The 26,671-nt window shown below is 38.5% G+C and overlaps 1 protein-coding gene across 1 annotated transcript; it reads right to left on the bottom strand.

The window, feature by feature from the left end:
* Positions 1–202: 202 nt before the first annotated feature.
* On the bottom strand, positions 203–21,395 carry LOC128741935 (PHD finger protein 12). The gene is made up of 7 exons (XM_053838064.1): positions 21,267–21,395; positions 21,023–21,213; positions 20,301–20,967; positions 1,524–2,172; positions 870–1,462; positions 529–809; positions 203–463 (listed from the first exon to the last, which is right to left on the bottom strand). Exons 1-7 carry the CDS (start codon positions 21,318–21,320, stop codon positions 265–267), a joined length of 2,634 nt encoding a protein of 877 aa, XP_053694039.1. The 5' UTR covers positions 21,321–21,395; the 3' UTR covers positions 203–264.
* Between the last annotated feature and the right edge of the window lie 5,276 nt (positions 21,396–26,671).

Here is a 26,671-nt window from a genome sequence, read left to right as displayed (position 1 = left end):
CAGGATAATTATTATTAAAAAACGAATTTGCGTAGGACTCGTAAAATTGCTGCAAGGTACAATAGCATTGATTTACAAATCGATCTGTCAAACTGTGCGTATCGTTCATAAAGTACGGGTTAGAGTTAGCAGTTAGCACGAATTCAGGATTCAGGTTAATGTGTGAATTCGCTATATAAGTAAAGAAGATTGTTTTGGTTGCAATAAATTTATATTTTTCTTATAGCATAATATATTGATAAGGAAACACTGAATATCCGAATCTTACATATCATCATCCGATTGGTTATCCGCTTCATCAAACTCTTCAGCAATGCAATCGTATTCAGTGATAGTGAACACAAATGACAGACAACCAAATTTTAAAAATGTCCCGTTGTAGAGCAAAGCTGTTCCTTCCCACCCACAATTCTTCCGGTCCATATCAGAACATTTACAATTCGGTTGAACAATGTTTGCCATTCTGTCAATCAATAAATCTTTTTTTAAAAAAACAAGAACTGATTTTAAGGTATATATGTGACTTACCGAATATTCGGAATGTTACCATTTCGGTTACGGTTGCATTTTCGGGATATATCAATTAGATTGTTTATTTCTTCTCGAAGCTTTCGCTTATCAAATTTACGATCTTTGTTGAAATCATCGCTTTCGTCTTTTTTAGATTTTTTTCCACCTGAGTGCTGCTGACTATTGTCTGTGGAGTATTCCTTGTGCTTGACGTAATTCGTAAAATCGCATGAGTAGTACTGCCCGTTAACCACCGTGCCAAACTCAGAATAATTAATTAATTCGTACATTCTAGTTACCTAATAGATTACAAGACACGTTTAAACACCAAAATATTTACAGCAAACGAAAGGACTTACCTCATCATAAAATATAATAGCATGCTTTTCTGAAATACATTGGCAATTGCCATACTTTGTTAGTTGAACATCATTTCCTTGTCCAGTGCCAATTGACAAGGATCGATAGCGCATATAAACAGAGCGCGAAAGTTCTTGCCTTTCAAACCAGTTATTTCCAGTAATTTCAATATCAATCGGAGTTATTACAGCACGAGTCCGTATCTCCAAGTGAGTAACAAATTCTATCACATTTTTTGATAACGAACTTAGTTTTTCACGGTCGGATAGAAACTCATTACCAACAGGCTCCTTTTTTATATTTGTTCTTATTGGCGCAGCATCGAGGTCATTGAATTGATTAATCACAATGTCGCTCTCCCTTTTGGGACTTGTGAATTCTTTTGCAATCCTTTCAATGTCATCTTTCGTTAGAAGCTGACTTGGTAGTGGCATAGATTTTACTTCCGCCTTAGCTATTTGCTGAACCGTTGTCTTCATGATGCATTGTGGATGTTTTTCTGTGTTGGTGCCCACCATCAAAATTTGCTGCAATCGTTGATATGCGAGCATTTTGACAAACGAATCATCAAAGCAATCAATTATTTCATTTACTGTAAATAACTTTAGTAAAACACAAACATTTTCATGATATTTTGCATAGACCTATCTTACCTTTTCGCGGAATAGTCTCATTAATGACAGCTTGATTAGAATCCATCTTCTTCGTCTTCTTCCACTCTATCGACTCATTTTCAAATAATTTTGAATTAAACATGTCCAAACTTGCGTTGTCTTCCTCTAATTTCATTGATTTAGAGGAAAATATTTTCTTCGGTGACGTTTTGTGTTTTTTGCCACATATTCTTACAGTTGAAGCAGTTTCTTTATTAGTTATTTCAATTTGCTCTTCAGTAATTCTCTCTTCTTCTTTAAAAGATTGATCTACGTTTTGATCAATTTTGTTAATTTTATTATCTGCTTCACCAATATCTTTTAATTCTGCATCAATCATCATTAAAATATGTGAATCATCGCAAAATGGTAAAGAGTGCTCTCCGCCCTGACTAATACCTTTAGTGCGCAAAATTTCACGCATAGAAGGCAATAAAATTGGAGGGTTTCTATAATGGTGTTCAATCATAGATGGTATTTCAATGTGATCACGCCTTTTCGCTTTCTGCTTTATGCGAAATGGTGGATTACGGCGATTTACCTTACGAAAAAACTCGTTTTTTACACTATCTTGGTCGAGTACTGTATTAAAATGATTCCACAATTTAATTCGTTCCGTTGCTGCTACTGAATTAACCAGTTTCCAATCCTAAAAATAAACAATCTTATATATAAAAATGGATTTCTGTCTGTCTGTCGGGTTGTTCCTTATAAAATCAAAAACTACTGAACCAATCGGAGTGAAAATTTGCATGTAGAGGTTTTCGAGGCCAGGAAAGGTTTTAGTGATGGTTAGAGACCCCTCCCCCCACTAAGAGGGGGAGCATAACTCGAGAACTAATCAAGCAAATAGAACAAAATTTGGTATGTGGGTGTTTTTGGTGACAAGAATTTATTCTATGGTAAATTGAGACCCCTCCCCTCTTTAGAAGAGGAATTACGACACCTCTCCCCTATAAAAGGGGGCGGGGCTTACATACAAATGAAATAGAAATTTCCTCATAACTCGAGAACTAATCAAGCAAGTGGAACCAAATTTGGCATGTGAAGGTTTCCGAGGGCAAGAATATTTTCTACGGTGAATTAGGACCCCTCCCCACTTTAAGACGGGGGGCTCCTGTTCAAATGAAAAACAAATTTGCTCATAACTCGAGAACTATTCAAGCAAATGGAACCAAATTTGGCATGTGGGTGTTTTTGGAGACAAAAATTTTTTCTATGATGAATTGGGACCCCTCCCCACTTCAGGAGGAGGGGCTCCTATACAAATAAGCTACAAATTTCCTCATAACTCGAGAACTAATCAAGCAAATGGAACAAAATTTGGCATGTGAAAGTTTTCGAGGGCAAGAATATTTTCTATGGTGAATTAGGACCCCTTCCCACTTTAAGAGGGGGGCTCCTACACAAACGAAATACAATTTTCCTCATAACTCGAGAACTAATCAAGCAAATGGAACCAAATTTGGCATGTAGGTGTTTTTGGAGGCAAGAATTTTTTCTATGATGAATTATGACCCCTCCCCACTTTAGGAGGAGGGGGCTCCTATACAAATGAAACACAAATTTCCTCATAACTCGAGAACTAATCAAGCAAATAGAACCAAATTTGGCATGTGGAGGTTTTTGGAGGCAAAAATATTTTCTAAGAGGGGGGGCTTCTACATAAATGAAACAAATTTTCTCATAATTCGAGAACTAATCAAGCAAATGGAACCATATTTGGCAGGTGGGTGTTTTTGGAGGTAACCATTTTTTCTGATGAATTAGGACCCCTTACCTTTTTAGGAGGGGGGGCTCCCATACAAACGAAATACAAATTCCCTCATAACTCTAGAACTAATCAAGCAAATGGAACCAAATTCAACATGTGGGTGTTTTTTTAGACAAGAATATTTTCTATGGTGAATTAGGACCCCTCCCCACATTAAAGGGGGGGCTCCTATACAAATGAAAAACAAATTTTCTCATAACTCGAGAATTAATCAATCCAATGAAACCAAATTTGACATGTAAGTGGTTTTGGAGGCAAGATTTTTTTCTATGGTGAATTGAATCTCCTCTTTAGAAAGCGAGTTATGATCCATCTCCCCTTTAAGAGGGTGGGCTTCCATACAAATGAAATGCAAATTTCCTCTTATCTCGAGAACTAATCAAGCAAATGGAACCAAATTTGGCATGTGGGAGTTTTAGATGTCAGAAATTTTTTCTATGGTGAATTACGACCACTTCGCCTCTTAAGAGAGGGGGTTCCCATACAAATGAAATACAAATTTCCTTATAACTTGAGTACTAATCAAGCAAATGGAACCAAATTTGGCATGTGGGAGATTTTTGAGTCTTGAATTTATTTTATAGTTAGAGACCTCTCACCCCTGTGTTAGGGGGATATGGACTCTCATACAAATAAAACAGAAATTTTTGCGAAACTCAAAAACTAATCGAACTGCGGGGGAGGCAAATCCCCGCAGAAATCACTACTGTCTAGGTTTATTTCTTTTCCTATGTCTACCTGGGTTTGCTGGAACGAGCGACAGCGAGTAAGGAGAGGATCGCGAAATGGTACTTTCCACAAAAAAGTATTCCGTGTAATGGTACATTCCGCAGAAGGTTTTTCGCAAAATGATATTCGGCGAAATGTTGTACAATCATTGCGAATATTACTATCCGCTTTCTGGCTATGCAATGAGGGGACAGGGGAGTTATTTTCTACTTTACTGCGAGGAAAAATTGCAAATTTGTATATTGAACTACCCATTACTGGTAACTAATAAGCATTAACATAAGCAGCAAATCAGCGTATCTGGCATTTTATACTGCACGTTGTTGTATATTAGCTTTTTGACTGCATAGGTGCATCCAAAATTGTATTCAAATTCTTCGTGTCGGTAATTAGCTGTAAATTAGCATTGTCAGCACAATAAGAAGGTTATCAGTAAAGTAGCTGTATATTTTGCCAAAATAGCATTTAAGTAGCATTTAAGGCGACTTAAGTACTTATTGGCCTACATTTGAATAGCATTGGTGATGCTTATTGGTTACCTGGGATGCTTTCATAGTTACGTAACTGCCAAAATGAATCATCTAAGATTGAACTCCTCAGAAACTTGCAAAACTCGAGATTGTGACAAAGATTCATGATTTATGTACAATACAGGTTAATTTGTGGCAATACGAAGTTTGTCGGGTCAGCTAGTGTTATATAAAGCAAAGCAGTCTAGTACATAGTATCATACTAATTTTCGGACTGAAAAGAGATGTACAAGAAGTTGAGATCTCATTAATCAACAGTTAAGTTGAATTGTCAAATGGACATTCTCAATTAGCTTGGGTTTGTTCAGCAAATTCCTTTTACATTCCTGTCCTTCTGCCTCTCCTTCTTCAATATAATTTTTCTCTATCCTTCCTCCGTATTTCATCCTAAATCTTAATCCAAATTTCCTCTATTTCATTTTATCACTCCCTCGTTTTTTTTGACGTAGAACTATGTCTTACCGCAGGGTGTCAATCCAAAATTTGGATTCAATGAATGAATTCAAGAATGAAAGATTTTGAACGCTAATAGCTCTGCCAAATATAAATGGATTTTCATAGTTTAGATACCGATCGACTCATAAAAGATAAACTTACTATTCTAACATTCTTTTTTAATCGCTATTAATTAGTAAAAATTAGCGAACCGTTTCAAGGTCCAATTATCCCATACATTTTCTTTGTGATCGCCTTGCTCCACAGAGACGACAGTTAACACTAGACAATGTACAATACAGGTTAATTTGTGGCAATACGAAGTTTGTCGGGTCAGCTAGTCTATACCTATAAAGAAGGATTTCTGTCTGTCTGTCTGTCTGTCCTGTGTTCCTTATAGAATCAAAAACTACTGAACCAATCGGCGTGAAAATTTGCATGTAGAGGTTTTTGGGGCCAGGAAAGGTTTTAGTGATGGTTAGAGACTCCTCCCCACACTAAGAGGGGGGGCTCCCATACAAATGAAACACAAATTTCTGCATAACTCGAGAACTAATCAAGCAAATAGAACCAAATTTGGCATGTGGGTGTTTTCGGTGACAAGAATTTATTCTAGGGCAATTTGAGACCCCTCCCCTCTTTATAAGGGGAATTATAACTCCTCTGCCCTTTAAGAGGGGGGGTTTCCATACGAATTTCCTCATAACTCGAGAACTAATCAAGCAAATGGAACCAAATTTGGCATGTGAAGGTTTTCGAGGGCAAGAAAATTTTCTATGTTGAATTAGGACCCCTCCTCACTTTAAGAGGGGGGGCTCCTGTACAAATGAAATACCAATTTCCTCATAACTCGAGAACTAATCAAGCAAATGGAACCAAATTTGGCATGTGTGTGTTTTTGAAGACAAAATTTTTTTCTATGATGAATTGGGACCCCTCCCCACTTTAAGAGGGGGGGGCTCCTATACAAACGAAATACAAATTTCCTTATAACTCGAGAGCTAATCCAGCAAATGGAACCAAATTTGGCATGTAGGTGTTTTTGGAGGCAAGAATGTTTTCTATGATGAATAAGAACCTCTCCCCACTTTAGGAGGGGGGGCTCCTATACAAATGAAATACAAATTTCCTCATAACTCGAGAACTAATCAAGCAAATAGAACCAAATTTGGCATGTGGGTGTTTTCGGTGACAAGAATTTATTCTATGGTAAATTGAGACCCCTCCCTCTTTATAAGGGGAATTGTAACTCCTCTCCCCTTTAAGAGGGGGGGCTTCCATACAAATTTCCTCATAACTCGAGAACTAATCAAGCAAATGGAACCAACTTTGGCATGTGAAGGTTTTCGAGGGCAAGAAAATTTTCTACGGTGAATTAGGACCCCTCCCCACTCTAAGAGGGGGGGCTCCTGTACAAATGAAATACAAAATTCCTCCTAACTCGAGAACTAATCAAGCAAATAGAACAACATTTGGCATGTGGGTGTTTTTTTTTGGTGACAAGAATTTATTCTATGGTGAATTGAGACCCCTCCCCTCTTTATAAGAGGAATTATAACTCCTCTTCCCTTTAAGAGGGGGGACTTCCATACAAATTTCCTCATAACTCGAGAACTAATCAAGCAAATGCAACCAAATTTGGCATGTGAAGGTTTTCGAGAGCAAGAAAATTTTCTATGGTGAATTAGGACCCCTCCCCACTTTAAGAGGAGGGGCTCCTGTACAAATGAAATACAAATTTCCTCATAACTCGAGAACTAATCAAGCGAATTGAACCAAATTTGGCATGTGTGTTTTTGGAGACAATTTTTTTTCAATGATGAATTGGGACCCCTCCTTACTTTGGGAGGGGGGGTCCTATACAAACGAAATACAAATTTCCTCATAACTCGAGAACTAATCCAGCAAATGGAACCAAATTTGGCGTGTTGGTGTTTTTGGAGGCAAGAATTTTTTCTGTGATGCATTAGGACCTCTTCCCACATTAGGAGGGGGGCTCCAATACAAATGAAATACAAATTTCCCCATAACTCGAGAACTAATCAAGCAAATAGAACCAAATTCGGCATGTGGAGGTTTTTGGAGGCAAAAATATTTTCTACGGTGAATTAGGATCCTTCCACACTTCAAGAGGGGGGGCTTCTACACAAATGAAATACAAATTTCCTCATAATTCGAGAACTAATCAAGCAAATGGAACCATATTTGGCATGTGAGTGTTTTTGGAGGCAACCATTTTTCCCATGATGAATTAGGACTTCTTACCTTTTTAGGAGGGGGGGGCTCCCATTCAAACAAAATACAAATTTCCCCATAACTCGAGAACTAATCAAGCAAATAGAACCAAATTCGGCATGTGGAGGTTTTTGGAGGCAAAAATATTTTCTACGGTGAATTAGGATCCTTCCACACTTCAAGAGGGGGGGCTTCTACACAAATGATATTCGGCGAAATGTAGTACAATCATTGCGAATATTACTATCCGCTTTCTGGCTATGCAATGAGGGGACAGGGGAGTTATTTTCTACTTTACTGCGAGGAAAAATTGCAAATTTGTATATTGAACTACCCATTACTGGTAACTAATAAGCATTAACATAAGCAGCAAATCAGCGTATCTGGCATTTTATACTGCACGTTGTTGTATATTAGCTTTTTGACTGCATGGGTGCATCCAAAATTGTATTCAAATTCTTCGTGTCGGTAATTAGCTGTAAATTAGCATTGTCAGCACAATAAGAAGGTTATCAGTAAAGTAGCTGTATATTTTGCCAAAATAGCATTTAAGTAGCATTTAAGGCGACTTAAGTACTTATTGGCCTACATTTGAATAGCATTGGTGATGCTTATTGGTTACCTGGGATGCTTTCATAGTTACGTAACTGCCAAAATGAATCATCTAAGATTGAACTCCTCAGAAACTTGCAAAACTCGAGATTGTGACAAAGATTCATGATTTATGTACAATACAGGTTAATTTGTGGCAATACGAAGTTTGTCGGGTCAGCTAGTGTTATATAAAGCAAAGCAGTCTAGTACATAGTATCATACTAATTTTCGGACTGAAAAGAGATGTACAAGAGGTTGAGATCTCATTAATCAACAGTTAAGTTGAATTGTCAAATGGACATTCTCAATTAGCTTGGGTTTGTTCAGCAAATTCCTTTTACATTCCTGTCCTTCTGCCTCTCCTTCTTCAATATAATTTTTCTCTATCCTTCCTCCGTATTTCATCCTAAATCTTAATCCAAATTTCCTCTATTTCATTTTATCACTCCCTCGTTTTTTTTGACGTAGAACTATGTCTTACCGCAGGGTGTCAATCCAAAATTTGGATTCAATGAATGAATTCAAGAATGAAAGATTTTGAACGCTAATAGCTCTGCCAAATATAAATGGATTTTCATAGTTTAGATACCGATCGACTCATAAAAGATAAACTTACTATTCTAACATTCTTTTTTAATCGCTATTAATTAGTAAAAATTAGCGAACCGTTTCAAGGTCCAATTATCCCATACATTTTCTTTGTGATCGCCTTGCTCCACAGAGACGACAGTTAACACTAGACAATGTACAATACAGGTTAATTTGTGGCAATACGAAGTTTGTCGGGTCAGCTAGTCTATACCTATAAAGAAGGATTTCTGTCTGTCTGTCTGTCCTGTGTTCCTTATAGAATCAAAAACTACTGAACCAATCGGCGTGAAAATTTGCTTGTAGAGGTTTTTGGGGCCAGGAAAGGTTTTAGTGATGGTTAGAGACTCCTCCCCACACTAAGAGGGGGGGCTCCCATACAAATGAAACACAAATTTCTGCATAACTCGAGAACTAATCAAGCAAATAGAACCAAATTTGGCATGTGGGTGTTTTCGGTGACAAGAATTTATTCTAGGGCAATTTGAGACCCCTCCCCTCTTTATAAGGGGAATTATAACTCCTCTGCCCTTTAAGAGGGGGGGTTTCCATACGAATTTCCTCATAACTCGAGAACTAATCAAGCAAATGGAACCAAATTTGGCATGTGAAGGTTTTCGAGGGCAAGAAAATTTTCTATGTTGAATTAGGACCCCTCCTCACTTTAAGAGGGGGGGCTCCTGTACAAATGAAATACCAATTTCCTCATAACTCGAGAACTAATCAAGCAAATGGAACCAAATTTGGCATGTGTGTGTTTTTGAAGACAAAATTTTTTTCTATGATGAATTGGGACCCCTCCCCACTTTAAGAGGGGGGGGCTCCTATACAAACGAAATACAAATTTCCTTATAACTCGAGAGCTAATCCAGCAAATGGAACCAAATTTGGCATGTAGGTGTTTTTGGAGGCAAGAATGTTTTCTATGATGAATAAGAACCTCTCCCCACTTTAGGAGGGGGGGCTCCTATACAAATGAAATACAAATTTCCTCATAACTCGAGAACTAATCAAGCAAATAGAACCAAATTTGGCATGTGGGTGTTTTCGGTGACAAGAATTTATTCTATGGTAAATTGAGACCCCTCCCTCTTTATAAGGGGAATTGTAACTCCTCTCCCCTTTAAGAGGGGGGGCTTCCATACAAATTTCCTCATAACTCGAGAACTAATCAAGCAAATGGAACCAACTTTGGCATGTGAAGGTTTTCGAGGGCAAGAAAATTTTCTACGGTGAATTAGGACCCCTCCCCACTCTAAGAGGGGGGGCTCCTGTACAAATGAAATACAAAATTCCTCCTAACTCGAGAACTAATCAAGCAAATAGAACAACATTTGGCATGTGGGTGTTTTTTTTGGTGACAAGAATTTATTCTATGGTGAATTGAGACCCCTCCCCTCTTTATAAGAGGAATTATAACTCCTCTCCCCTTTAAGAGGGGGGACTTCCATACAAATTTCCTCATAACTCGAGAACTAATCAAGCAAATGCAACCAAATTTGGCATGTGAAGGTTTTCGAGAGCAAGAAAATTTTCTATGGTGAATTAGGACCCCTCCCCACTTTAAGAGGAGGGGCTCCTGTACAAATGAAATACAAATTTCCTCATAACTCGAGAACTAATCAAGCGAATTGAACCAAATTTGGCGTGTGTTTTTGGAGACAATTTTTTTTCAATGATGAATTGGGACCCCTCCTTACTTTAGGAGGGGGGGTCCTATACAAACGAAATACAAATTTCCTCATAACTCGAGAACTAATCCAGCAAATGGAACCAAATTTGGCGTGTTGGTGTTTTTGGAGGCAAGAATTTTTTCTGTGATGCATTAGGACCTCTTCCCACATTAGGAGGGGGGCTCCAATACAAATGAAATACAAATTTCCCCATAACTCGAGAACTAATCAAGCAAATAGAACCAAATTCGGCATGTGGAGGTTTTTGGAGGCAAAAATATTTTCTACGGTGAATTAGGATCCTTCCACACTTCAAGAGGGGGGGCTTCTACACAAATGAAATACAAATTTCCTCATAATTCGAGAACTAATCAAGCAAATGGAACCATATTTGGCATGTGGGTGTTTTTGGAGGCAACCATTTTTCCCATGATGAATTAGGACTTCTTACCTTTTTAGGAGGGGGGGGGGGGCTCCCATTCAAACAAAATACAAATTTCCCCATAACTCGAGAACTAATCAAGCAAATAGAACCAAATTCGGCATGTGGAGGTTTTTGGAGGCAAAAATATTTTCTACGGTGAATTAGGATCCTTCCACACTTCAAGAGGGGGGGCTTCTACACAAATGAAATACAAATTTCCTCATAATTCGAGAACTAATCAAGCAAATGGAACCAAATTTAGCATGTAGGAGATTTTTGAGTCTTGAATTTATTTTATGATAGTTAGAGACCTCTCACCCCTGTGGTAGGGGGATATGGACTCTCATACAAATAAAACAGAAATTTTTGCGAAACTCAAAAACTAATCCAACTCGAGAAATTTGAGACTCTTCCATAAAACATTAATCAATAACAAGACCACAAAAACTATCTATAGTAACACTAGATCATTCAGGACGAGCCGGTCGCGAGTGTTGCCGGTGACCCGCCGTCGGAAGCGCCGCCCACTGGGGGGCTTGCAAAACTCGAGAAGTGACAAAGATCATCCGAGATTCATGATTTATGTACAACACAGGTTAATTTGTGGCAATACAAAGTTTGTCGGGTCAGCTAGTGTTATATAAAGCAAAGCAGTCTAGTACAGTATCCCCCCGCTAATCCGACACCCAATAATCCGACGACTCAATAGTCCGGATCTCGCTAATCCGTCTAGTGCCGAGACAAGACAGTGCCTTCTTGCCTGTTGGTATACGACCTTAGTTTCCACCAGGGTTAGTTACCACATCTCCACTAAGGTTGCTCGTATTCCGGCTAGTAGGATAATCAACCTATTTTGGACCCAATCTGTAGCTGTACATAATTTAGACACTTACAGCAAAGTCAAATGGAAGTGTCCAAATTATGTACAGCTGCAGATGGGGCCCAAAACAGGTTGGTTACCCTACCACGAGGAGGTGGAGATAGAAGTTGCTGGATAAGAGGCTAAGGACCACTATGGGGTCTGTGTTGCACATTATTCAGCCGTTCACCAACCGTTTCTTATCCACCAGTCATTTTGACTTGTTTTGGTATAAATTGGTATATTTAAAATGCTGGTATATCTAGTGTTAAATACACCATCTGTTTACTGTGATTTCGATTACTTTATGTTCAGAAAAAAAGCAACGGTTTTGTTCCAATAGGTCGAAGATTCTTTACGAAGTTTAGACTTATACTAATTCGATATTTGTGCTTGGGAAGTATGCCAGAAAGAGTGATAAAGTCCTCTTGTCCTAACAAGATTTCTGGTTCAGTTTGATGGACTAATCTCAAGTTTTTTAGTCTTGACCTTGAAATGTGGTCATACATATATATTAATATTTTTTGAAACGATGGTTCTACAATTGATGAAGGGACGGTAGGGAAAGAAATGAAAAAAAAAATTTTTTTTTGTGAAGGAAGGGAAGTGCGAAAAGGAAGGGGGGCTATTGGTAGCTATGCTTGACAAGTAGTCATTTTGACTCCTACCTTTTGTCCAATGCTAGAAGGTGCATGGGTCGAACCAAGCTATAATCTGAGATTATAACCGGATTCGAACCCACAACACCCGCCAGGGCATATGGTTCGCTGGTACTTGTACCTTTGAACCATAGAGGCGCTGGACAAAAGGAGACCGCAAAATCCATTTCCCTCGAAAACCCGCGCCGAGAAACGCGGCTAACACACGCTGACAGACGAACAACGTCACGTGCATCGTGCAGTACCTTGCAAGTCGTAAGGGCCGGCATAGTGTCGTCGTCCTGAAAGTAAAACTAGTTAGATTAAACTTCTCGCTCGGTGGTAATCTGCAATTGATGTAGGAAGCGGCACAATATGTGTCGATAACCCAACCAAACGCGTCGCTATTCTTGAGAAGTGGATTTTGCGGTCTCCTTTTGTCCGGCACCTCTATGGTTCAAAGATACAAGTACCAGCGAACCATATGCCCTGGCGAGTGTTGTGGATTCGAATCCGGTTATAATCTCAGATTATAGCTTGGTTCGACCCATGCACCTTCCAGCATTGGACAAAAGGTAGGAGTCAAAATGGCTACTTGTCAAGCATGGCTACCAATACCCCCCCCCCCCTTCCTTTCCGCACTTCCCCTCCTTCACCAAAAAAAAAAAAAATTCATTTCTTTCCCTACCGTCCCTTCATCAATTGTAGAACCATCGTTTCAGTTTGATGTCCTGAAAGTAAACAATTTTGTTATAGCATAAAACCACCCCTTCCTTTCAACCTAGTTTATTTTTAAACATTGAATCTAGTCCAAATTGATGTCCTGAAGGTGAAACGTCACAGAAAAGTGAGCAGCAATCCTTTCCTTTTGCCAGATTGTATCCACATTCGTTACTACGAAGTTGCTAATATTTGTTTGGTTTTCGTGTGAGAAAAACTACAAGGTATACAGCCCTAAGGGTTGTACGAAAGGGTGACGTAGGACTATATCAGATCATTAGATCAAAGACTAATGCAATCTGCATACCTGGCATAAGTATGTTTATAAGAATCTGTGAGTGCCATTGTTTAAGTGAATGTTTAAAAGAGAGGAGCGAAATATTCAGACTCAATTCTTCATTGAATGAAATGGTGGCTTTGAAAATACGTTGACGGGGACCATTGACACTATTGAGACATAGAGATTGCTTTGAAAATCACTTGTGTGCATCATAAAGGTTGAAATAGTAATGAATCACCAGCCCACAGACGATTGTATTATTGTATTGCGTAGCTTGGCATGTTTCAATAATCCTATTTTAACTCACCTTTGGCCTTTAAAAGGGCCATTGGTTACAAATAACATTAAAGCCAAAGCACGTTCATCGCAAATATGACGTGCCAGGCGAACGACCTTCTCTTGGAATGGCGACAGGCACATAAGTTAGCGGCGTCGATTCACTCTCTCTTGCTCCGAGACGGTTTTATTAGTTTACTTTCACAGCTTACCACTTGTTACGTAGCAGAAAATATGACACACACGAAAAAATTTCTGTTTCATTTGTATGAGTCCTTATCCTCCAATCACAGGGGTGAGGGGTCTCAAACTATCATAACATAAAATCATGCCTCCAAAAACCCTCACATGCCAAATTTGGTTCCATTTGCTTGGTTAGTTCTCGAGTATTGAGGAAATTTGTTTGTCATTTATATAGGAGCCCCCCCCCCTCTCACGCCCTTCATGAAATTGCTCTCGTACCCTCTCAATAAAATTGCTGGTCATTTTATCTATCTAACGACATATAATTGTTCAGTTACGTTCAGTAGTTTAGTAGTTATTACCATTTGAAATCTTTCATTCAAACGTTACATTTCTATTTTCGTTTTCACAAAGTGCTACCCAGTCCCAGTATAGTAAACAAAGACGTAGTCCTACGTCAAAAAGTGAAGGAAGTATTGTTGCTTTTGTTTTCACGCAAGTTTTGACAATGGGTTTTCGTATAAGTGCAAACAGGATTAAAAATTTCTTCAGCTTTCGCAGTCGCGAATAGGTACTGCAAGATTTTTTTCGGAAATGTTATCTTACAAGGAAACAAAGCTGAAGGAATATCTGTGCATGTGAAGTAACGCAGCAGTTCTCAAAGTGAAGAAAATCAGCGACTCGTTTATTCGAGAAAAGTTTTGAATGTTTCAATTACTGTTTTGCCTCAGTTAGTTGCCTGCAATTCTTTACTATTCAATAGTCCAGCATTAATTTCTTTCGAAAATAATGGAGAAGACAAAGCAGAAGGGATCCGTAGTGGTGCTAATGTTTATTTGATCGTCAACTTAGTATAAGGCAGTAAGGTACAACACAACTTCAACTTACTTAGTAGCCTTCAATCATTAAAATGAATAAAACGATCTGAAAAATTATCGACTTGCAAAAATTTGGATTTCCCAACTTGTAGCACAGTCAAGCCATCTTAACATAACTTTTTTGATATCATGAAAATACATATATATATGTGAATAGTGTTTGATATTAACGAGAGCATTTGGTTAATAGCTGGGTGCGTGAGGGAGATACGGTTCGTTAATTGGGTGTTGGTTAGTTGGCTCCAACTTGAATGTCAAAATTCTGTTGAACTTTTGAGTTTAAAAATTTCAAACAACTGTCAGTCGGCCCAATTAGCGAATCAGCTGAAGTGCAGCCATGACCCAATTAACGGATTCAGGCTGTAGCTGTACTCCGATTCTGCCACTGGTAAAAATATTTGTTTTTAGCATCACAAATTACACAAAATACATACCAAAAATACAATACAATTATTTAGCACTATTATTTATTTAACGCTATTTTACGCCACACATATTTCAATATGGTGTGAAAGACAAGTCAAGGTTTCATCGCAAAAACCCGCCTAACGTATTTCTCCCTCCCATGGGTAGGTGGTTTGACGCGTACTTCGGCCAAACGACCTAAAAATTCTTAGTTCCGCATGTAGAATGTTTATAGTTTAAGTTGGATATAAGTGTAGTATGTAGTATTGCATAATTTAGCTTTATGTGTAGCATGTGTCTCGTAAAGCGGAATGGAGCGAAATCGAACGGATTTGATTTTAAATTCAATCCGTTTGGGCCGAAGCACCGGGAGGGCTTACTCGGTTCCCTAGATGAATTGCTGGTATGCACAGAAATTTCTCTAGAAAACTGAAACCAAATCCTACCCACCATTCATGAGATTTTGACTTACTCATGAAAATTAAAATGTATCGCTAGTTAGAACGAACGAGTGTTCAAAAATGATGTGATGTCTTTATTTGCGTAATCGAGACATTTTCTATGAGATTGCCATAGAATTTGTGGCTGTTATGCGATTATGGACAGCACAGCACTGAAAAATATACACACACGTACATGTATACATGTGTATGCATGTATGAGTGTGCATGGGTGTATAGGTACGAATGAATATATGTTTGAGTGTTCTATGATGAGTCGGAAATTCTTCTTATACCTATGCTGCCAAATTACAATTATTAATGGGCAGGAAGTTATAGTCAGTAGCTGTGTTTCCTGTATCAGTTTCCTATGCTATTACTATAATTACTAATATTGCTATCGTTGCTGTTACTGTCACCTCTATTGTATTGTTTTGGATGTAATTATAATTTTTTTTTCTTATTTCCCTCCTTTATTAGAATGATTTGCATGTCTTGTGACTAACCGCGTTAACGGTATTCAACTAACAACATAAAATGATCATGAATGACGCTGTTTGTCTCCCAAGGGCCTTCCTAATGCTGATGAGCCTCTGTCGGAGAGTCCATTAAGTCGAACGGTGGCAACTCACCGGCGGCCTGCTCCTCTCCATTCTTGCGGCTGTCGTCGCGGTCGGACTTAGTGGATCACTCGAAAAGATTTATAGCCTCGATATATATCTTGTTCTGTCCATTGCCCAATGCTGGCAGACTTCAACTGAAATTCCATTTCTAACTAAATCTTTTTAAAGTTAAAACTTCTTCAAGTAAAAACAGGTATTCGATTCTCTGGCTGAGTCAAGCGATAGCGAAGGGCTGTCCTCAATCATTTCCACTTCCTAAAATGGGGTCAGAGTACATAATATATGGCCGTGGTATGAGGATTTATTTTTCGATTCAATACCATCCTCACAGAATTATCAACGTCGTTAACATCTTATTAAGTCTTGCTTTAGTGACAGCTTGCACTTAAGACCTAACACGGCATATATACATATCTCCAAGTGAAGTTCTTTTTGATCCACCTCATCCCTTCTTAGTTACAGAATCATTTCAATTGACCACGGTCTGAAGAGCATACCGACAAATCGGTTGACTACCGCTACAAATATGCAATTAATGCCACCGGGAATAATACGAGCGAGTACCAGTCCCCATTACATCGCATCTGCTCTATTTTTCGGAAGTTCAAGTAGTTTTTCGATAGTTCTGAGCGATAATATTGCTCTTGAATAATATTCCGCACAAAATATTCGAAAATTTACGCCATCAGCTACAATACTGCAAAGATGGGAGATAAAGAGGCGGCTGTGGCTTTTAATGAGCATAGGTTGTGGAACAGCGCTGGGTCAATCGTGATGACATGGGTATTTGGGAGATGAGTAGCGTCCAGTCTAGCGAGTAGTTAGTCGGTAGTAGCATAGGTGATGGACAGTCATAGAATTTTCGTGATATTACTAACTTGAAAATTGCAATCAACATGTTGACTAAAAAATTCCTCTTTTCTTTTCTTTTCTTTTCTGCCTGATCTCTATCGCTTCTTCTCACGGCAACAATAATGTTGCTGTGAGGGGAGGCAAGAGACCAGCCACAGATGACCACACTGGTGACAACGATGGAGAGGACGGCCGGCGTGGAGCCTGCTTCAGGTTTAATCAAGATTGACTACGAACAAGATGAGGAAACAAACAAAGGAAGGAGAAAACAAGATAAGTACAAGCCATCTTATGCTATATTGACCAAGCACACAATTATATCAAGCCAAGTTCTGTCACTCTTCTTCCGCCCATTAATCCATAATCACCAATACATTATGGAGCTAGCGTAATCCGCACGGATTCTTTTAACATTATCACAACCACCTTATCTCAGCCCTGGACAGACTTGGCTCTAACTGCCCCACCTTGTGCTGCAAACAGAAACAGAAACAGAAACAGAAAAACCCGCCTAACGTATTTCTACGCCAGCTACGCGGTTGTGTCTGGAATACAACCTTTCTGATTTTTTCAACGGGTAGAAGATGAAAAAGCGTTTATGGGAAAGCACAAATTTTCCATTAAAAGAATAGAACGTGAACCCTTACTGATACCTAATACTTGTAAGACAATAAGGGGAGAGGTTGGGTGAAGGTCAAAATAAGGAGAATTTCGTTTAAAAAAATCACTCAGCAAATTTACAAATAGAAATCTAAATAGAAATAAAGTCCTTAACTTTTCGAATTTCAGAAGCAATTTTGGGGCCAAAATTAAAGCTCTGGTTTTAGAAATGTGTTCACTGTATTGTTCTTACCAATCTGAAAACAGAAAATATATTTTCATGAACAGAATTTTCGTTTCAAATAAAAAAACTGCTTTTGAAATTCGCAAAATCAATTACTTTTATCCTACTCCAGCAGCTTAAAACACAGAACAGAAGTGAAAGTTCAAACAACGCGCCGATTAAACACGGTAACAGAGTTGACCAGGCTCATGTCTTTGTTTTGACCGTTTTTTAATAAAGTCAGGCATTAAATGAATCTTTTAAAACACCAATATTTACAGTCAACAGAGGAGATGATAGAAGAAAAAAAGAAAAAAAATGAAACAAAGGTACAGTAGGATTTCGAATTTGGCAACAAATGCGTGTCGCCTATGTTGCCAAAATCGAAACCGTGCCAAAATCGAGACCCTTTTTCGATATGAAGAAATTTAATGTAGGTAAATGCTTTAGAAGTTGACTAAATATCGTTAATCACCGATTGCAACCATTTTATGTTTAAAAAGTCCGACAAGAGCTGTCCGTCCAGTGCAAATAAGTTATTGACGATTGTGTACCATTCCCTCGAAAACCATTCCCCAGAAACCCATTTTCCAGAATCCCATTCCCCAGAAAATCATTCCCCAGAAAGCACCATTTCCCAGAAAATCATTCCCCGAATGTACCATTTTCCGGAATATACCATTCCCCAGAAAGACACTCCACAGAACGAACCATTCCCTAGAAAGCCAATACCCAGAAAACCATTCCCCAGAAAGAAAGCTAGAAATAAATAGGGCTGGCTTACAACTAGAAGCAAAATTAGAAAAAGAATGTTTCCCCGTGTCCCCAATACCCTGAATTCCACATACCCGAATGTAACACCAGCGGATTGAGGTTTCTATAACAGCAGCTTTGTCGATTAATAATTTCGAACTATAAATTATTGCGAGGGGTATGGCTAAAGGGTTGTAACTAGAGTTCAGTAAACCTAGGAAAACGAATTTTAGACGAGGTGTTTAAGTGTCGGCCTCGCCAATTTATAAGTATATGCTGTCCTTACTCACTGCCGCTCGTTCGGACTAAACTAAGGGATAACACCTACTAGTCAGTAAGCCTAGGAAAATGCCCGCACCTAAATATATGCTTCCGACGGCGGGTCGCCGGCGAACACACGCGGCCTGCGGCCATCTCGCAGAAACCACCTCTATTTAGGAGCGGGCGTTTTCCTCGGCTTACTGACTAGTAGGGGTTATCCTTTAGTTAAGTCCGAACGAGCGGCAGCGAGTAAGGACAGCATATACCCAGCAATTGACTAGGGTGAATTGGTAGAATTATTGGTGGGGGTGGTTACAAAAATCCTTGTACTGCACGGAAATTCACTAACGAAAGTAATTGCGGTGAATCAACCAGTAACAGTTTACCGCAAACAAAGCTCATTGAATTTTGCTTCGACGTTCTAATTATCTAGATCAAGCAAGCAGTAGCGATCGGGATAATTTTCCAGGTTGTGCCAAGGCAAACTACGCAAGGCCAATTGTTTGAACCTCTTGCGCACTCGTTCATTTTGAAGCTTCCAATAAAGTTTATGCGGAGTCCAAATTAGGCGCGCTTTGGCGTTTTCAAGAAGGGGGTAAACTAAGGTACAATACAATGCTTTTAGGCAGTGCAGGTCCTGGAAATCATCAATTCAATTTTCGCAATAAATTCCAGCTGTTTGTTTTTTATACTCAATCATAGTAACTGATTACCTGTTGATTCTAACTGTTTGATTAACAACACTGTGTGACAACTGTTTTTGTTTTTTAGGCAGGAAACACCTATTCTTATTCCTTTGCCTAGGTTTACTGACCGTTAGTTACAAACCTTTAGTCCTCGTAACGATTCACAACTAAAACGGTGAGATCCTCCAAACCACTAGAATTACAGTCGAGCTAGTATTATTAGAGCTACTGATATTCGGACCAGTAACGTTCGCCCGAATGATCTATCATAACTTTCTAAGTGGCTCATTCTGGGACAAAATTTTCTACGAAATGATAGGTTCTGGGAAGTGGCTTTCCGGGGAATGGTATTTTCGGGATAATGACTTTCTGGGGAATGGTTTTCTGGGGAATGGTATATTCTGGGAAATAGTTTTCTAAGGAATGGGTCCTTCTGGGGTTTGGAATTCTGGGGAATGGATTTCTGGGGAATGGTTTTCGGGGGAATGGTATACAATCGTTTTTGACAACCTGCGGTAAGACGTAGTCCTACAGCAATAAAAATATTATTGTTCGAAACCACATAACTTTTTGTCATGAACATACTCAGGGTCAGAGCATCATTTTTTCATCATTTAAAGCATGCATGCGGAAACTGATTGATATTTAAGCATATTTTTAGAAGAGAAATATCTTGTGTTGCCAAAAACGGATACTTTTGTTACCAAAATCGAGGCATGCCAAAATCGAGCCATGCCAAATTCGAAATCCAATTGTATTTACCCAAACAGGATAGGACAAGACGTGAAGGGGAAAGAACGGAAAATGAGATAAGGGGCCATCCAGATACCACGTGGACAGAAAAATACCAACTTTAAATATGTCTAAAATTTTCCGAAAAAGAACAAACACAAATTTAACAAAATTGGAACAATTTGAAATTTCGTTAAAAATTTTTTCTATGGAATGGATCATTTGAAGATAGTTAGTTTTGGAGTGACAACAGCTTGCTTTTGGCGCTAATGTGCATTTAATCGTCCATATATACTAGCGCCAGAACCACGCTGTTGTCACTCCGAAACCAGCTAACTTTAATGATCCATTGCCTATATATACTTCCGCCATTTGCTCTTACTTACAATGAATTGTTCGACATGGTTTGGACACATCCACATGGCCGTTGGTAACGCTGTCAATGGCGGATCTAGACAATCCTGGTGATAAAATGAGTCACAATAATCACAAGCAATTAGTGGAGCTTTGCGACACGATCGTCCGCAGACGTTGCATGTCTTAGCCGGAAGTGGAACTAGCCCTTGGCTGTCTAGTTCATACACTTTTTTACCTCTGCTACCTTTTCTACCATTTCCATTCGTTTTCAACGGTCCATCCACTTTTTCAGTTCCTGGAAACGGAAAATGAACTTTCAGTTCACGTGGTAATTCAAATTGGCGTGGATTCAGTATTCGTGCTGCTCGAATCAATTGATCCATAGGAGATAATTTCCAAATATCATTAAGCTCCTGCTGACAAGCTTCAGACATGTCTTCTTTACAAGTAAACTTCTCGAAGTTAATCGCTGCCTGTAATGAATTCTTACAAGAATTGCTACGAACGCGCATCATTTTATTTTTAAAGCTCTGCGAACATTCTAAGGGATTTTCATAATCGCTCTGCTGTTCCAGTTTAGACGGTGCTCTACTGTCAATTTTTGTGTGCCTTATCGGCAATGCAGAATCTCTCATTTTACATGTATGGCATACCCATAATCCATAAGGAATATTCCGTTCATCTAACGGTGGATCACTAAAATTATTTAAATGCTGTTAAATTGCCATTCCGAAAACGAAAGCAAACTTACTGGCAGCCAAGATGAAAGCTAGAAGGACATCTATCGCAGCATATCAAATCACCTCCCTCACCACAGGAGTCGCAGCAGTCATTATTGTGCCCGCGGCCTGGTTTTTTGTAATATGAATGACTGCTCTTCTTCAAAACTATCTTTGAACAAGGTTCGTTAGAATCGGGAGGTTTGATGAGCGATTGAATAAGCTAGAAGAAAACAAAATAAATTAAAAAATTTAAACGTAGAATTTAGTAATTACCGGCATTAATCCAACACTTGTATTCAAATCATACTGTATTGTATTTTTGGACATGCTATCTGATACTTGATAGTGTTTTCAAAGACTAAATATTTATTTCAACGGACAACAGAGCTCCAATTTTACTCTTCCCAGCATTAAGCACAGTTACTTTTTCAGCTAGCATTGGGCGATACTGTATCTGTATCGAAAAAATCGATACTTTTGAGCCGATACATCGATATTTTGGATCGATACTGAGCGTCCCGATACCGGCCAGTATCGATGCTAAAACGACGATATTTGAATCGATACCTTTATAGTAAATGCTAGAGAAACTAAAATACTTTACTTATCCTAATGCGATGTCCATTAGGATTTCACCTGCATAACAATGTTCCGCCAACAAACTCGATCCATGGCTGTCCGCCTCCAATTTCTCGAATGTCCCACACTTTCCAGGACTTGCTCCACATGGTCTAACCGTCAAGCACGCTGCGTACCTCTGCGCCTGGTACCAACCGAATTCGAGGCAAACATCATTTTTACGGGATTGTTTTCTGGCATTCTCACAACATGTCCCGGCCATTGTACTCTTCCAGCCACAGCAACTTTCTGAATGCTGGGTTGGCCGAAAAGCTGCGCCAGCTTGTGGTTCATGTTTTTCCTCCATAGACCGTACTCACATACACCACCAAAGATGATCCTAAGCACACGACGTCCAAAAGTGATCAGTCTCCGTCGAGCATTGTCCACGTTTCGTGCCCGTAGACTATCGGTCTTATTTGCGCTTTGTACGTGGTACATTTGGTACAGGGATGAAGCTTGCCAGATTTTAGGGTCTTGTAGAATCCGTAGTAAGCACGACTTCCGGCAAGAATACCTCTGCGTATTTCTCTGCTGCAGATGTTATTCGACCACCTCGAACTCGTAGAAATTAAAATAAGAGGTGTACCTAATTAATGCGGCAGCTAATTTTTTTTCGATAAATAAACTCTGCAAAAATAGATGCATTCCCAGTTCCAGTCTTAAATCAAATTTTAAGTAAAACTTCAATTTCAATTTGAAATCTAATTTAAAGTCGGATTTCTTGGGTGATGTAAAAAAATCAAATTCAATTTCAAATCCTATTTCAAGTTCAAGTATAAGTCCGATTTAACTCCAATTTCTGGCAAAGTTGTAAGTATAATTTCTAGTCAAATTTTACATCCAATTCACTATTAGTTACTAGTAAAATTTTAAGTTCTTTATTATGTCCTATTTCAAGTTCAATTTCATGTCTCATTATAAGTCCTATTTCATGTGTAATTTCAAGTCCAATTTATATATTCTAGTCTGAATTGGTCCAAACTTGAGTTTAACTTCGCGTCCAATTTTAAGTGTGATTTGAAGTCCAAATTCAAGTTCCACTTCAAGTTTAATTTTAAGTTAAATTTAAAGTCTTACTTCCAGCTCAATTTAAAGTAAAGATTCAAGTTGAAATTGATTCAAACTGAAGTCCAATATCATTTGTTGATCAATATCAATTTGAAGTTTAATTTTAAGCATAATGCTCAATTCTAAGTTAAATTTCAGTTCCCATTTCAAGTTCAATATCAAGTTTAATTTCAGGTTCAATTTTAAGTAAAATTTCAAGTGCAATTCCAGCTCCGATTTTAAAATTAATTTCAAATGCAATTAGACAACTCACAAGTTGCAGAGTGAAGCTCTGCTTTCCTCAATGGAGGTAGCTGTCTTGGCACTCGAAGATGGATGTGGTTGGATACGCTAGACCGTCAATGAAGCCGCAACAGCGTTGTTAAGTGAAGAAACCCTGAGTGCATGAAATAACTTTTGACGGAGATGAACTGGAAGGGGTTGATGAATTCATAAATTAGGGATCTCTGGCAACCACCGTCAATCATACGAGTAAGCTGATTCAACGACGCATTCTAGCTAAGTCAGGTCTACTTTTCCCTTCGTAAGTCATTTCGATCAAGGAGCATAAACCGTATGCAAAATATAAAAGCATTTGCTAGCGCTTGGCTGAGTGGTCGATTTCTGGTCGGCCCGGCCGGTTTTTCACTTGCAAAGCCGGTGACCGATCAATCTGGCAAAAAGTCGGTTTACCAACTTAAAAAAAGGGATTTGTACTTTTTGTCCGATTTTTAAAATTTATTTTTCATTTCCATCATTCCACTAGATTTTCTAATAAATTTTGTAGCAATCCTGAGCAATTCGTTGCAGTTTCCGGTCAAAAGAGTTTAAAACCGCAGGCCTGACCAGTCCGACTCAGCTATTATTTCGTTCCTAACGAGATTTCGTATGAGAACGAAAGAGAATCAACAGTAGTAAAAGCACACGCATATAATTTTCTAAAAAATTAAGCTTAATAATAAACAAAAGTGTGGTTTTCGTTGCACCCTGTCAGTGTATCGATACCGATATCGATACCACTGGTATCGATACTTACCGCCCGATATTTCAACGGGATCGATACCTTTACAAAAATTGTATCGATATTCGAATATCGATGCTTTTCGCAGTATCGCCCAATGCTATTTTCAGCATCGGGTCGTATTTCACGAAAAAGAAAAAAAACAAAAAAAAAACATTTCGTTGCCAAACTCAGGGATGCCAGGTTTTTGAAAAGTCTTCACGAATCAAGAAAAATGTCTACATTTCTAGATAGAATCAACAAAAGGGCGAATGTCGCAAATGTAAACAAAACGGGTGAGAGGGGTGAGAGTTATTTTTTGCTGGACCAGCATAGGAAAATCAACCAGAGATGCCATATTTTCTAAAAAAAAATGTCTGCAACTGCTCGAAAACCGAAAAAATTGAGCAGTTTTCCGGCTACTCGAATTTTCTGGTTTAAAAATAATCTGCGAATATCTGCACACTTTTTTAGGAAGTCTGTGAAAGTTTAAAGAGCTTCGAACAAAAATCTGCACCAAAACAATAAAAGTCAGAAGAACTGCAAATATCTGCAAATTTATAATGATCTGCAAGACCGTTCCAAAAATCTGCAATTTGCAGACAAATCTGCAAATCTGGTATCCCTGAAATGAACCCTCATCTCGGTTTGTTTACTTTTGCGACATTCGCCCTTTTGTTAATTCTATCTTCATTTGTCGACTAACATTTCTAGATAGAATTAACAAAAGGGCGAATGTCGTAAATGTAAACAAAACGAGTGAGAGTTAATTTTTGCTGGACCAGCATTGGAAAATCAACTCTCACTCGGTTTATTTACGCTTGCGACATTCGCCCTTTTGTTAATTCTATCTTCATTTGAAAAGGGCGGATAAGCCAACTGTCATACCCTAGCCTCCCTATAGACAGATATACAATTCTCGCGTCACTTTTCATTTCGTCCAATGTAACAAATGTAAACAAATCCGGTTTATCACAACAAATTATTGCTCTTTTTAAACTCTATGTTATACAAAAACACCTGCCCAAATAGAATTATTTTGAGGTGAAAAACTTAGCATTATCAAAATGTCCAATGTGCACATTCGAATTACGAATGACTGACTGTTACTTCGGTCGTCCTCATCTGATGTCCAAAGTGCAAAAAAAATCAAAACAAACCCAATCTGTACATTGGACGTTTAGCAAGTGAAAGTTTTTTTTCGCATTATTTATGCATTTTAAGTGAAACAAGCGGTCTAATATTGAAAAATAACCTCGAAAATAGCGTAGCACGGCAACGCACGTATTTTACGGTGATCTCGCTTAATTTATGTGCAATACCGTGGACCCCCGTTTGTTTGACCGTTTTTAATCTGAACACTTTTTAATTTGAACCCCGTTGGTTTGCACGACGTGCAAATTAAAAATGGTTCAAACGTCATACTCAATATGACATCATTTGCTTATGCAGACAATGCACATAAACACGATTTGTTTGTGCTGATCTAGCGTGTTTAATCTGTTTCACATTGCGTTTTCCCAACGATTATGGTAGAAATCCGATCAGAGAATGAATATTCGCTGCTTGCAACTTCCAACTGAATCAAACCACCAAAACAATAACAAAGAGTAGGGCAGCCAGTTCACACAAGTTCCAGCATATTTAGGGTTACCAGTTGTTCAAATTAAAAACTAACCCCGTTAGTTTGCATGAGGAATCGTTCAAACGAACGGGGGTCCACTGTAGCCTGGAAAAATAAAAACGTCCAAAGTACAGCATGAGATGGTAAACAGTCCAATGTAACTTTTTCCATAATAAACCAAAACTGCTTAGTTTTAATTAGCTTTTTAAAATCTCCGTTAAATATTGAATGTTATTATTCATCAACCACGTTGAGTGAATGACTGAAAATTATTTCATTTTGAAACAATTTAAAGTTCAATTCGAAGAACTTCGATCTCGTGTTTCTCAATATGGTGGAATTGTTACATTGGAGGAAATCAAAAGTGACGCGAGAATTGTACCAGCGTTGTACGTGTACAGTGTTGTACATGTACAATGGAAGGGTGACAGACATACTGCTGTACGTTGTACGTGGTTGTGCTCATCACCGATAATCTCTAATTGCATGATCTAAGGCTGTGAACCATTTCGCGAAATTTTTAACTTTTTGGTCAAAATTTGACAGTTCGATGGTTTTCCGAAAATAACCCTGCTCGGGAGCATGGTTAATTTTAACCAAGTTCTGAGAGCCAATGAGATATGCACAGGTGAGGAAGAGAGCTTCGACAAGTTTCGCTGATTTTTCGATAGATTTGTTTTACATTGGTATGGATGCTTATCGCATTACAAATTTGTTCAAACAACCCGGATTGAAATGAGATGAATTTTATCTATCAAAAAAAGCAAATGAACATCAAAAATTCCTCCGATTTTAACTCGGACAGAAAAAACAATATTTTCATCCTCACCTTATATGCTCTCATTGAGCAAAAAAAACTATCAATCCGTCAAATATGAAATGGTTCACATTCTGAACTGATTTTAACCACTCAAGGAGAAATAACCATCGAACTGTCAAATTTTAACCAAAAAGTTAAAAATTTCGCGAAATGGTTCACAGCCTAAGCGTTGATTTTTGTTCCTATTCACGAAATGTAAACACAAATTTCAAGATGCCGAGCGTTTAGCGCTACATCTTTGCCAAAATCTTGCAAAATAATAATTAATTTAAAATTCTGCTTAGTTGTTGATATCTCAACTACCAGTCATTGGCGCTGCGCGCAGTAAAAATCGAGTAGTTGTAGCTTCGTAAAACGGGGAAAGAGGTACACCGAAAAAACTACACACGTGCGTTCAATGTGCAGAACACATAGATATTCTCCTGGTGCTAAGGACATGTACAACACTGTTTTACCACAGAGAACAGACATTCATCTTAATCTCGCACCATGTGTAAAAGCTTAAAAGTATTTGGTAATGCTCCCGTTACGCGGCGCTCGCATCACAAAACTGAACTTGGAAAGCT

Source organism: Sabethes cyaneus, chromosome 3, assembly GCF_943734655.1.
Source record: "Sabethes cyaneus chromosome 3, idSabCyanKW18_F2, whole genome shotgun sequence".
Lineage (NCBI taxonomy): Eukaryota > Metazoa > Arthropoda > Insecta > Diptera > Culicidae > Sabethes > Sabethes cyaneus.
The sequence above is the reverse complement of the archived record's forward strand: the minus strand, read 5'-3'. Positions and strand labels throughout refer to the sequence as shown.